This window comes from Zerene cesonia, chromosome 15 (assembly GCF_012273895.1).
Source record: "Zerene cesonia ecotype Mississippi chromosome 15, Zerene_cesonia_1.1, whole genome shotgun sequence".
In the NCBI taxonomy this organism is placed as follows: Eukaryota; Metazoa; Arthropoda; class Insecta; order Lepidoptera; family Pieridae; genus Zerene; species Zerene cesonia.
In genome coordinates, this window is record NC_052116.1 from 9201886 (window position 1) to 9213675 (window position 11790).

An 11790-nucleotide genomic window follows, 5' to 3' on the forward strand; every position below is an offset into this window, starting at 1 on the left:
GGGGGAGATTGGTTTATCAATATTGTTTATTGATGTATTTAAGAAGTAAGATTGGTTGATACACATACACATAGTTCATGTGTTGCAATATTTTAGGGAGAATGCGACGAGACATCAAGTCAGGTGTTACCGCCGCAGCTGGTGGCGGCCGCCATACGGGAGAAGCTGCAACCGGATGACGACAACGACCAGGATATTTTAGGTATATTTATCGGTTCAGTTTTTTGACAATACGATGCAAATTGTATTTTACGTCGGTAATTTATTTATTGTTTAAATAACAGACCAGCACGTGTCGCGCGTGTGGTCGGAGCGCACGCCGGGCGCGTCGCCGCCGGGCGGGCGCCGGCGCCGCCCCCCGCGCCGCGCGCCCTCCTGCCTCTCCGCCGACTCGGGCCACTGCGACGAGCCGCCCGCCGCCGCGCGCAGGTGCCCACACACCACACCCCACCCCACCACACCACACTACACCACACCGTCCACACACACAATTTGCAATTTTTGTACTCGACAAATTCACATATAAGCTTAAACTATTCGCAAAATGCTTTGCATCCGAAGGTAGCCATATCGAATAATTATAACACTAGCTGAGCCCCGCGGTTTCAAGTGCGTAGGTTTCCGTATCCCGTAGGAATATCGGGATAAAAAATTTCCTATATGTTATTCCAGTTGTCCAACTGTCTACGTACCAAATTTGATTGCAATCGGTTCAGCAGTTTTTGCGTGAAAGAGCAACAAACACACACACATCCTTACAAACTTTCGCATTTATAATATTAGTAGGATAGGATTTTTTCAAACAGCATATTCATAATACACAAATGAATACCATCGACAGATCGACGAGCAAGAAAGCGGCGACGGAGCTGACGGACAGCGGCGTGTCGGTGGTGAGCGAGGGCACGGCGAGCGGGCTGAGCGCCGCGAGCGAGCCGCGCATCCTGCTGTGGATCGCGGAGGGCGAGCGCCTCGACCGCCGCGCCTCCTCCGCCGACCGCCGCGACCGCCGCCCCGCACGGTACTGCGCCTTCACAATGTCACTTCGGTTTCTCTCCAAATTAAAATATGCTGCTCACGAAAAGGCTGTCATAAGCTAAATGTTGTATGAACATTGTTAAAAACTCTTACAGAGGAAGCTAATCAAAGTGTTTTAAAAACGCTTACATTATTAAAAATAATTTTTAATAATAATTATAATGAAAAATGATGTCCAGCAGCGGCGGCGGCGGCGGCGGGGGCGGGGGCGGCGGCAGCAAGTCGAGCAGCACGAGCGGCGGCACGGCGGCGGAGGCGCACACGGTGGTGGTGGCGCACTTCCTGGACGAGAGCGTGCCCTACCGCTTCAAGGTGCCCGCCAGCCCGCTCACGCTGCGCACCTTCAAGGAGTACCTGCCCAGGAAGGGGAACTACCGGTCAGTTTGCATTGCGATTCATTCCTATGTCACGAGCAAAAGGCGTTTTAAAGGTTATGTTGCATATATCGTTTGTTTGTCCTAACTTATTAAATTCAACTACTTCTTCTGTTCTGGTTCTACATGTGACTTAATTATATAGTGTAAACATTTTTCCCCAGAGTGCAGACCGTGCACCTAGATCCATTACTGTATTTAATATTCATTAGCATTTATCATTTTATATTGATATTTTAAGATACAATATCATAATTTCAAATGTAGTAAATCGTATCATGTAGTGTTATCCTTATTATACTGCCTGTAACACTATGAATTTTCCATATTTCCAGATATTTCTTCAAAACGGAATGCGCTGATCTAGACAACACGGTCATACAGGAGGAGGTGAGCAGCGACAGCGACACGCTGCCCATGTTCGAGGGGAAGGTCATGGCTAGGGTCAAGAGCATTGACTGAACTGTCGTATTACAACCTTCAATGTATGGAGAAAAAAAAGAAGAAAAGAGAAATTATACCTTGAAGAAACTTTTAGGGTTAGGTTTAGTGGTCACAGATACAAACGTATCTAGGTCTCGTCGTAAAATACACACTGCTTCGAGTGTCGTGATAATTAACGAACCTTGTTCAAATATGTACTAAATGATTGTACACAAACTTTAATAAGACATCTGTGTCTGCAGCAAGATATCATAATTGTTTTTATTAAAGAAATAAGTGATAAAAGATTAACCACACGTACATATACAATACTAAAAATAAAATTTGGTGTATTAAAAAGGAATGAGAATTATAAATGAACTAAAAAGTATTTATTACAAAAAAAAAAAGTGACAAAAATTAATTTATAACATAAAATAACTCGACGACTGTTCGTTTGTACAAATCTGTACGTGGGCATGACTTAACGAAGATTATTTTGAATAATTTTAATTTTATTTTCTATAATGCAACGAATAAAAATAACTTATAATATCTTGTCGATCCCAATAAGAAAATTGGTACTAACATTTACTGCCCTAAGAAAACTACTTGCTAATAATGCTTTTTTCCTTTTCATTTACTTGTTGGGGAAGTCAAAATATTTCGATTCGTTTTGATCAATATAAAAGAACCAGTGACAAAAACCATAGACAATGCTATAGCAGATATGCAACTAGACAGTGAATATAGATTAAATAAATTATCTGTTATTTAATAGTTACAGATAAAAAAATATGACAATGTACATAATACTGTCCTGTATTGTATAGATGTAAGTAGTTAATACTGCCAGTGCTAATTGTGGCCAGAGTCATGTAAGTAAATATATGTGAGTGTCGTTTTGTCTGTTATTGCGTGGTTCCGTGTTGTTTCTTATCGGGCTGAATACAAAAAAAATACCATGTGTTCGATGGATGTCCTGTCAAAATGACATTTCACGCATCGGTCCGCCATTTTCTCTCGTATCTTCACTTTTCTTTTTATTATACACTGGAGTTATTCTTAAAATGTATGTACGTGTATGTATGTTCAAGCTCAGATTGGAATATCCGTGAGAGATAACTGGAATATTGACGCGTTTCTATTTTAACGACAAATCAGAGAAAATAATCAATTATGTTACTATTGAAAGTATATTTTATTGTGTTAAGCTTAATATCTCTACATATATATTTTATTTTGAATATCATTTATAGATGACTAACTGCAATTTTGTTGCCGTTCCCATAACAGACAAAGCGTCATGTGTAAATTGATAATTAATATAAATGTTAGTTTTTATGTAATCGAATGGTTATGAAATTGTAAATTCGGTTCCTGAAGCCTCCGTGCCGTTGCCGCAATTTTATTTTTGAATTTATTTTTGAATTAGTACAACGATATATTTTTGTTATTATGTTATTAATGAATCCAATGAGTATATATCTTGATTCGCTATGTTGATTCTAATTTTGAACCGCGACGTGATTTCGATATTTCGGTAATTCCGCGTTGCATATAATAATATCTTTAGCTAAATATTGTTCTTGCAACGTGTCAGTATCGGGTACTATGTTGGGGCGATACTATTAAAATTTAATATCGCTGCATTAGTACTATATTTTTCTCAGCTGAATACTATCTGAGTCGTCCGCCACGGCCAGGCAGCGGCGCGGGGCGGAGGCCGCGTTCGATTCCCATCGTATCCTCTAGTTACGCTTACTACTGTACTATATTATTGAATTTTGTTTATCGAACTACGCGATTTTCTCTAATTTCTAGCGTTTACTGAACGACTGCTTAGTTTGTACGCGTCTTAAATTAATATACTAAAATGTTCGTTCTGTTTGTTCATCGTTGCGTGCGACGTTGGTTTTTCTAAATTCTATTTATCCGCGCGCGGGAGGCGCTGCTTTAACGTTTCTCGCTTTATTATTATTTTTGTAGGATTTTTTTTTACGGATAATTTGTGAAAATATTTAAAAAAAGTGTTTCGTATGTAACCGAGCGACGTCTCCCGCGTGCGACGCTTTGGACCCGCGTTCATACGAGACGCTCCGACGACGGGATCTCAGATGTCGCGTGTTGTAATGTTGAAGTATGTTAATATTGTTAAGTGGACAGTTCTCCGTTCTGCTGCTGTGAATAGTACATGATAATAGATTAAGGGTTGCTTTCGATGCGGCGCGGACGCCATTTTGTTTTGTCTGGACCAGGGCGTGTGTAGTTGTCCAAGTAGTTTCTGTTTCGACACCGTTTTTTATGTATTCGGGTTATTGGAAACGAGTTTTTTTTTTCTCTTACTGATGTTTTAAACGACTTCTTATTATAATATTAATTATATTTGGATTGTTTTGTAATTAGGACTCATATGATATAATATAAGTTCTACTATAAGTCCAATACAATTTTTTTAAACTAATTCGCCGAATGAAGTCTAAATCTTAATAACAGTGTTTCGTTTTCAGTAGCCTGAATCTTTTTAAAACGGTTCTTTAATTCAAAGAAATCAAATTTCAATGCATACTATTTTTGTGATCTTTCCCACCATAATTATACGTGTAGATAAACTAAAATGGCGTCGGCGTCGCACACATCCGAACTAAGTTATTTTATCGAATGTCAGACTGAATTTTTATATAATTTCACACAGTCGCAGGTGGTTGCGGCGAGCTACATGCGGGATCCCAGCCGCTAGGTTTTGTTCTTAATATCCTAAAAGCTAGGTTTTGGGTCTTGCATTTATCGTAACAGTCGTAACCGCTCACGACGTCTACTCCACAGCGCGGTGTATCGGCCGATGATTTCGCTTGCGGACTTTATTAGCATTTTCATTAAGAAACAAACTTATGATTACTGATTCGTTTAAATATAGAATCGATAAAACTTTTCTACGATTTTCCTGTGAATAATTTCATCTCTTCTCTTGTTATCATCAAATTTAAAAACACACAATTTTGTTAGTATCTAAGTGAAGTAATCACTCAGATAAGTACACTGAAACTGTTATTAGTTTTTCGTAGGAAAATCGATGAATTGTGAACTCTTACAAAATAGAAATGATTCCATCAACCAACGCCCTTAAACCATAAAATCTCGGAAAAAGTCCGGTCGATACAGCGCGCCCGCGTCCAGTGTCCATGCACTGCGCCGCGCCGTGCCGTGCTGTACGCAGTGTACGCAGAGTACGGGCCGGTGCAGTGCGCTAGTGTATAGTGTATAGTAGTTAGGCTAGCTCGAGTCCGGCCCAGCGAAGTGTCGTGCACGAGCCGCGTGGCGATATAGGGTGCGTAAACATGTGCCTTCAATGTTAATAAAATTTTTCATAGTTGATGCTTCTAATTAGCCGTAAGTTGTAAATATAGATTAGCGCTAACGAACACTTTATTTTTATTATTTAATTGTACTTTAATTTATTGCCTAAGATTACAGCGAGCGCGCTCGGACACGACGCGCCTGTCAGTTCTCCGGTTCCGATGTCTTCCTTGCCCGACTTAGCTTCAATCATTTCTATCTCTAGAGAGACGTAGCTTTTTTAATTTAACGCGCGTGTCCCGCGGCGTTTGCGCAAGCGGCTCGCCAGCTGCGGGTTACGTCTTTTGGTTTTCAAATGATCGCTTCGGAAGTGTAAAATATGTTATTATACAGGTTCGCTTGTGTAAATGTCGTGAAATCGTTAATTGTCGTGGGACAAGCAAATGTGTATAAATGAATAGATGAACTATAACATTTTTTAAAGTTACTTAAGGCACTTTCAGTAACGTAGATTGGAGTACCTTCCGCCCTCGCGGGCTCAGATACGTGGAAGTTAAAATTGCTTGTTGATATTGTAAAATGTTTTCCAATTTTAGAGAGATGAGGTTTATATTCGTTTTGTAAGTAACTAGTATTACGTTGACGTATCGCAAGAGTATCACTAATCGGACTGTATTATTTTTTTATCTAGCACATGTAACAATAAAAAATAAAACTGGAACTGTGCCATATTTTTTGAAGTTTTATTTATTACCTTGTTTACGCTTTGAATCTCAAATAAATATTTGCAAAAAAAAAAATTAAATCTCTGACCTGACCTGACCTGACCTTTACAAACATGATCAACATTATTTAAGTAAAGTTTTTATCACACTGACGTCTCGACACGGCTCCTCTCGAAGAACATGTATGAACTAATGAAAACATTAAAAATAACATTTTTAAACAGTTTTATAACGGTTTTTTTTACTTTACAAATAAAATCTTATTTGATAGAGGAAGGATTACAAGAAATAAAGAAGACAATTTTTCACCAATCCTTTATTTCTTAAGACTCGTTTACTAAATACAAAACAAGGCCAGGCTTCAGTTAAACAGTCAAAAATAAAAATAAAACAAACACAAAATAACATCAGACAAATCAGTTTATAAAATGAGCGTTAATACATCTAGGAAGAAAGCGCCATCTGTTAAAGATATAACTTAAACGTAATTCTTAACATACATTAAAATAATTCTGCTTGTATTGAAAATTTGTCCACAAAAGAAAAACTGATATTAAATGATTAAATTTTTATTCAAATAATTACTCAGACGTATATATATTTATAGCGACTCAATTCGCTTAAATCGTAGCAGCCTTGCTCTTATGGACAAATATTTCAAATAAAACATGACGACACAGCTTGTTGTCAACTAAATATTACTTCGTCGTTTTCAATTGAGCAGGTACAACATAGCAAAATTAAAAATCGGTGCCGAATCACAACACTCGCTACACTACGAAAATGACTAAGCGGTATGACTACAAACTTACTAATACAAATAAATAACCGTAAGAATTTGAGGTATTTCTTACTGAGGAACTTAATAAAACAAACACAAAAACTAAATGATAATTTATAAAGAGAGATAACTGTACATTCATATTTTTTGCTATATTGTTAAATTATAAACAGGTTTATGAATTTTCGTAGAATTTCCGAACAAAAATTATATAACCGTTATATATCAATCTTCCCTAAGATTTTAAGAGACAATCTACAAATTTCGACCCAACGAAAGTGATCGGCCAATATCTATCAGTAACCGCGCGTTATTTAATTATATTTTTAAAATATCAACTACGTGTAAGCCTTAATCGTAAATAATATAAAGATTAATATATTTTAGAACTCTTGTATTTTGGTTTGGTTACAACTACTCTAAAAATCTAACATATTCAAGACGTGTATAATTAAAACTTCATTCCGCAAATAATGAACAGACATTATGTTGGAATACAATCAAGTAAAGTCCGTATCTTTTATACTTAGCCTATTTCTCAAAAAGTTGAATATAGTGTTGATTTTTTTAACTTTAGACTTTCATGTCACCGAGACGGTGAAAAGAAAAAAGTTTAATATCAAAATTATCTTATATTTTATGTTTCAAATATGTTATTTTGTTATTCAAGTACAATAATATTTATATATCAAATTTTTAATGTGGGAGTCGAGCACGCTTCGGCACGAATTGGGCCAGCTCGCACCGGGGAAGTACCACACCCCCACAGAAAACCGGCGTGAAATAGTGGCATGCCACTGTGTTTCGTACGGTGAGTGGGGGAGCCGGAGGCCCATTTCCTTTTCCCTCACCCCTTCCAGTCCATTCCTTCTTTCCAGTCGTTAATCCTTTCCTTTTCCTTTACCCCTTAAAAGCGGGCAACACATTCGCAGAGGCACTACCTCTGCGAATGTTCATGGGCGGTGGTGATCGCTTACCATCAGGCGAACCACCAGCCCAGTTGCCCGCTATGACATAAAAAAAAAAAAAAAAAAAAAAAAAAAAAAAAAACATACATTATACAGAGTAGTGCATGGAGGTAACGGAACACTAACTACGTACAGAATCTTAAACATATATAGGTTTTCTAGTATTTATAAAATTACTGAAATCCGCAACTCCTATATATCTTCAAACCACACTTATAATTACCCCAAAGAAAGACGATTGCCAACTCAGTGTTGCTATACATAAATAAGAATTTTATATGAACAGTGAGATTTTAGAAATTAAAAACTTTTTAACGGATTTTAAACGCGATTTATTCATTATATTATTAACCCGACGTTTCGAACACTTTACAGCGAGCGTGGTCACGGGTCTCCCCGAAAAGTTTTTAATTTCTAAATGTATAATACTCGAGTGAGATTTTAACAACATGAAAACTACTCGGGACACAGTATACATATATAATATAAATATTATTGTCATTAAGATATGTGTTATATAATATCGGCACAATCGGACTTAGTTAATCAGTTCTCGATATAATTATTTAAAACCTCCGTTCTATATGTAATTTGCTTATAAGACCTCTTGGTACTACTGAAAATTATTTTTGTTTCGCACAGCTTCAGGAGATTAAATTAGTTTGTCATACAAATAAATATTTATTTAGGGTCTTTACTCCATTTTCAATGAAAAGTTATAAATATTTACTATAAATCTTATGAATATAATTTTAATTTAATATATTTAATATCAAGAAGATTTTCAACTACATATAAGATGAAATAACGTACATACTATAAATAGTGCCCTGATAACTGCGTATATTCAGTTATATATATTGAGAATATTGAAAAAGCTCAGATTTATTGTGAGAGAAGTATAATACTATAACTAATATTTATAATATAATCATTTAACCTGTGAATTCATCTTAGCCTCTAGTCTAGACCGGTACAGTTATGGTGCATGTCATGCAACTTGCTCAAACAAGCACAAACGTTTTGAAGAATGAATAAAATATAGACCGGTTAGTGAAAGTTTGTTGTTGAGAAGCATGTCATGCCGCACAACCGTACCGCGTAATAGTAATTGACTGTATTTCTATTTCACATGTATATTTCTCTTATATTGTAATACTTGTCATATGATTTAAAAGTATCATATTTGTGAAATGACTGCAATTTTAACAGTATCATCAAACTTGAGAGAACTTTGTATTCGTTACACATGACGTGTAGAAGTGATAACGTCTTATAGGAGGGTAAACCGCTTCGTTACGTAACGCGTTACGGAGACAGTGTGTGTGGCTTCCCTTTCTTCACGCATACACAGGTGTAGGCTGGCTCTCCTCTCTCACTCTAGCCCACAGTTCTTATAGCCGTATTTGGTTTTAGTTATTACTTATGTTAGGTGTCCAGACACACTTGTTTTACATATTTTGCGTACATATATCTATATATTTATCAGTATTATTACTACAACAAAGGGCACTAATACAGCGCGACACTGCTATGTCCTGAAATTAGTTCCTGATGGTGGCATTTCACGTCTGAAGTAAGAACACATGAAAATCGAGGCATTAAGGCATATGAGGACATATCTGCCAATCAGTCAGTTTTTACTATTACTCTATTTTTTTAAAGATAGATAAGTATTAAGTTTTTATCAATGTTGTTTTAAACAAAAGTGATTTATTTAAGATAAATATCGTCCATTCTTTCCGTACTTCAGATGATCTATCTCTTTCATTAGCATTAACAAATCGCCAACTCTTTCACTGTCCATCTACGATCCGACTTCTTTCACCCCAAATACTTCACATCCCCCTCCCCCTCACTCCTTCCACACGAGCCCCTCCCCCGGATCCCGCACGTCGCGCAGGCTCCGAATGAAGCTGCTCATGTCGTACTCTTCGTGGTACTGCGCGTCGTCCCACAGCTCCGGCAGCTTCTCATCGCTGGCGGGCTGCTCGGAGCCGGCGCCGAGCTGGAACAGGTCCAGCAGCTGGTCGGTGCCCATGGTCTCCATGGCCGCGTTCTCGCTGCTTATCACCGTGTTCGCCGTTTTCAGTTTGAACTTCTGCAATCTGTTAGGGGGAAGGGGGCACGTTAGTATGCATGCTATTACAAACACTATCATTCTATTGGATCGAAATAACAAATTGAATCATAATAAATAAATCATTAAATAAACCACTGGAATGCAATTGCACTGTTTTAAAAATAAATAGTTAATAGAAAGATACAGTCTTAATAAGTTGTAGGAAATTTTCTCTTTAAGTTTTGTCCATAGATATTTTCGTCGAAGACACACGAGGCGGAAAAGTGAAAAGAGGACATTATAAAACATTTGTACGGGCTAGCCGTACATCCTGATTCAGCGCTTTACACGACTGTCTTCAATTATGACTTATTAAGTCAGTCTGCAATAGCGGCTCGTGTAAGGCGCTCGGGGTTATATATCATCATATCATTAATCATTATATCATAATATCAAATATCAATATACGAACATCATATCAAGCAAGAGTGTATGTATTATCAGCCCATACATCCTCTTTTTGGTCCTTCGAGTGATATCAAACATAAGAACCTCTTTATGGTCCTTCGTAGCCTCGAACCTCGCGTGTGAACAGTGCGTACAAACAGTGCGAATAGTGTGAGTGTGTGGATTGTGTTCACAAGGATTTAATCTATTATCAAGTCTTAAGTAAGTCTTTCACACAATTTTTATCATGTCTAACGCGGAAGATTTACTTCAAAATCAAAATCAACTGTCAATCACATTTGAAAACATCTATAGCAATTTTAAAAAGGATAGCCCGGAAAGAAAAACCTTCGATTATATCAAAAGAAGGTTAGACGTGTTAGACAGACACTGGCATGAGTATCAGGAAAATCACAATGTTTTAAGTACCATCGAGATTATAAGATCTCATAGTTATTTTCAAAATAATGAGTTTGAGTTAGCTCAAGATAGATATAAATATATCAGGGGAGTAATTTTTAACTATAACCAAGGCAAAGAGGAAAGGCCCAAGACACCATTATTGCAGCCCGCTAAACCTCTTGCTGTCCCAAGCACGTCTCAAGCTCAATCTTCGAAGGTACTTACTGATCAGGAAATAAGTAGTAAAACGGACGAAATGATTCGTAGGCAGGTTAGTTATTTTAAAGCCTTTGAGCATACAATAACAAGCATCATTTTAGATAATGTTAACGAAAAGTAAAAAAACGGGAATTTGATCATTTACTAAAATCCATCCAATCGCGCTGGTCTTTAATAGACTCTCTCCATTGGGAGTTGGACAGTGAGCTTGGTGGTAGAAACATGGAATACGAGAATACCTTTTTATCATATGAACAAAAATATAACGATATCATTAAATCACTCAACAAAAAGTTATGGTCTATATCACACAGAGAACAATCAACACCACATATAGACATACCAGTATTTAGTGGTAATTATCATCAGTGGTGTTCCTTTAAAGATGTATTTAAAGAGACTATACATCAGAACCCATCATTATCATCGGCGCAAAAAATGCAGTTTTTGAAAACAAAAGTAAGAGGAGAAGCGGAAAGGCTCATTCAGCATCTACCAATAACTTCTGATAATTATTTGATATGCTGGGATATACTTAACAATCGCTACAATAATAAATCCCTAATTTTCCGTTCGCATATCGATATATTATTAAATATCCCCGTCGCACAGCAAACATCATTAAATCATATCAAACGGATACATGATACAACTACAGAAACTATCAATGCTATCAAGAATTTAGGTGTCAACGTTGGGTCGTGGGATCCATTAATCATACATTTAATGTCTCAGAAATTAGACTCCGAGACATATAACGCATATATCAATGCTTTGAAACAGCCCCGAGAATTAGCGACACTAAATGAGTTTTTGAAATTTTTGGAAAACAAATTTACATCATTAGAATCTTCAAAAAAGAAACCCGAAATCAAGAATTCGTATCAACAATTTCATAAGTACAACATAAATTTTAATAAACAATCTTTTCCCACCAGTAACAAATTTCTTTCCCACCAAAATCGCAAACAAGAACATATCAATTCGCAGAAACTGTATAAATGCGAACTCTGTAAAACGAATGAACATTGTCTTTTTTACTGTAATAAGTTTT

At 36.9% G+C, this 11790-nt stretch overlaps 2 protein-coding genes across 2 annotated transcripts in view; one reads left to right on the plus strand and one right to left on the minus strand.

Annotated features, from left to right (window-relative positions):
- Positions 1 to 3005, plus strand: part of LOC119832524 (axin) — a 13891-nt gene extending 10886 nt beyond the window's left edge. The window contains exons 11-15 of the mRNA XM_038356184.1: positions 97 to 202; positions 285 to 429; positions 842 to 1021; positions 1218 to 1415; positions 1748 to 3005. Of these exons, the coding sequence (XP_038212112.1) occupies positions 97 to 202; positions 285 to 429; positions 842 to 1021; positions 1218 to 1415; positions 1748 to 1874 (756 nt within the window). The 3' untranslated portion in view covers positions 1875 to 3005. The remainder of the gene's footprint in view (positions 1 to 96; positions 203 to 284; positions 430 to 841; positions 1022 to 1217; positions 1416 to 1747) is intronic.
- A 5377-nt stretch (positions 3006 to 8382) lies between these two features.
- LOC119832174 (TATA-binding protein-associated factor 172) overlaps positions 8383 to 11790 on the minus strand; it is a 35895-nt gene continuing 32487 nt past the window's right edge. Inside the window, exon 34 of the mRNA XM_038355785.1 lies at positions 8383 to 9714. Within this exon, the coding sequence (XP_038211713.1) occupies positions 9462 to 9714 (253 nt within the window). The 3' untranslated portion in view covers positions 8383 to 9461. The remainder of the gene's footprint in view (positions 9715 to 11790) is intronic.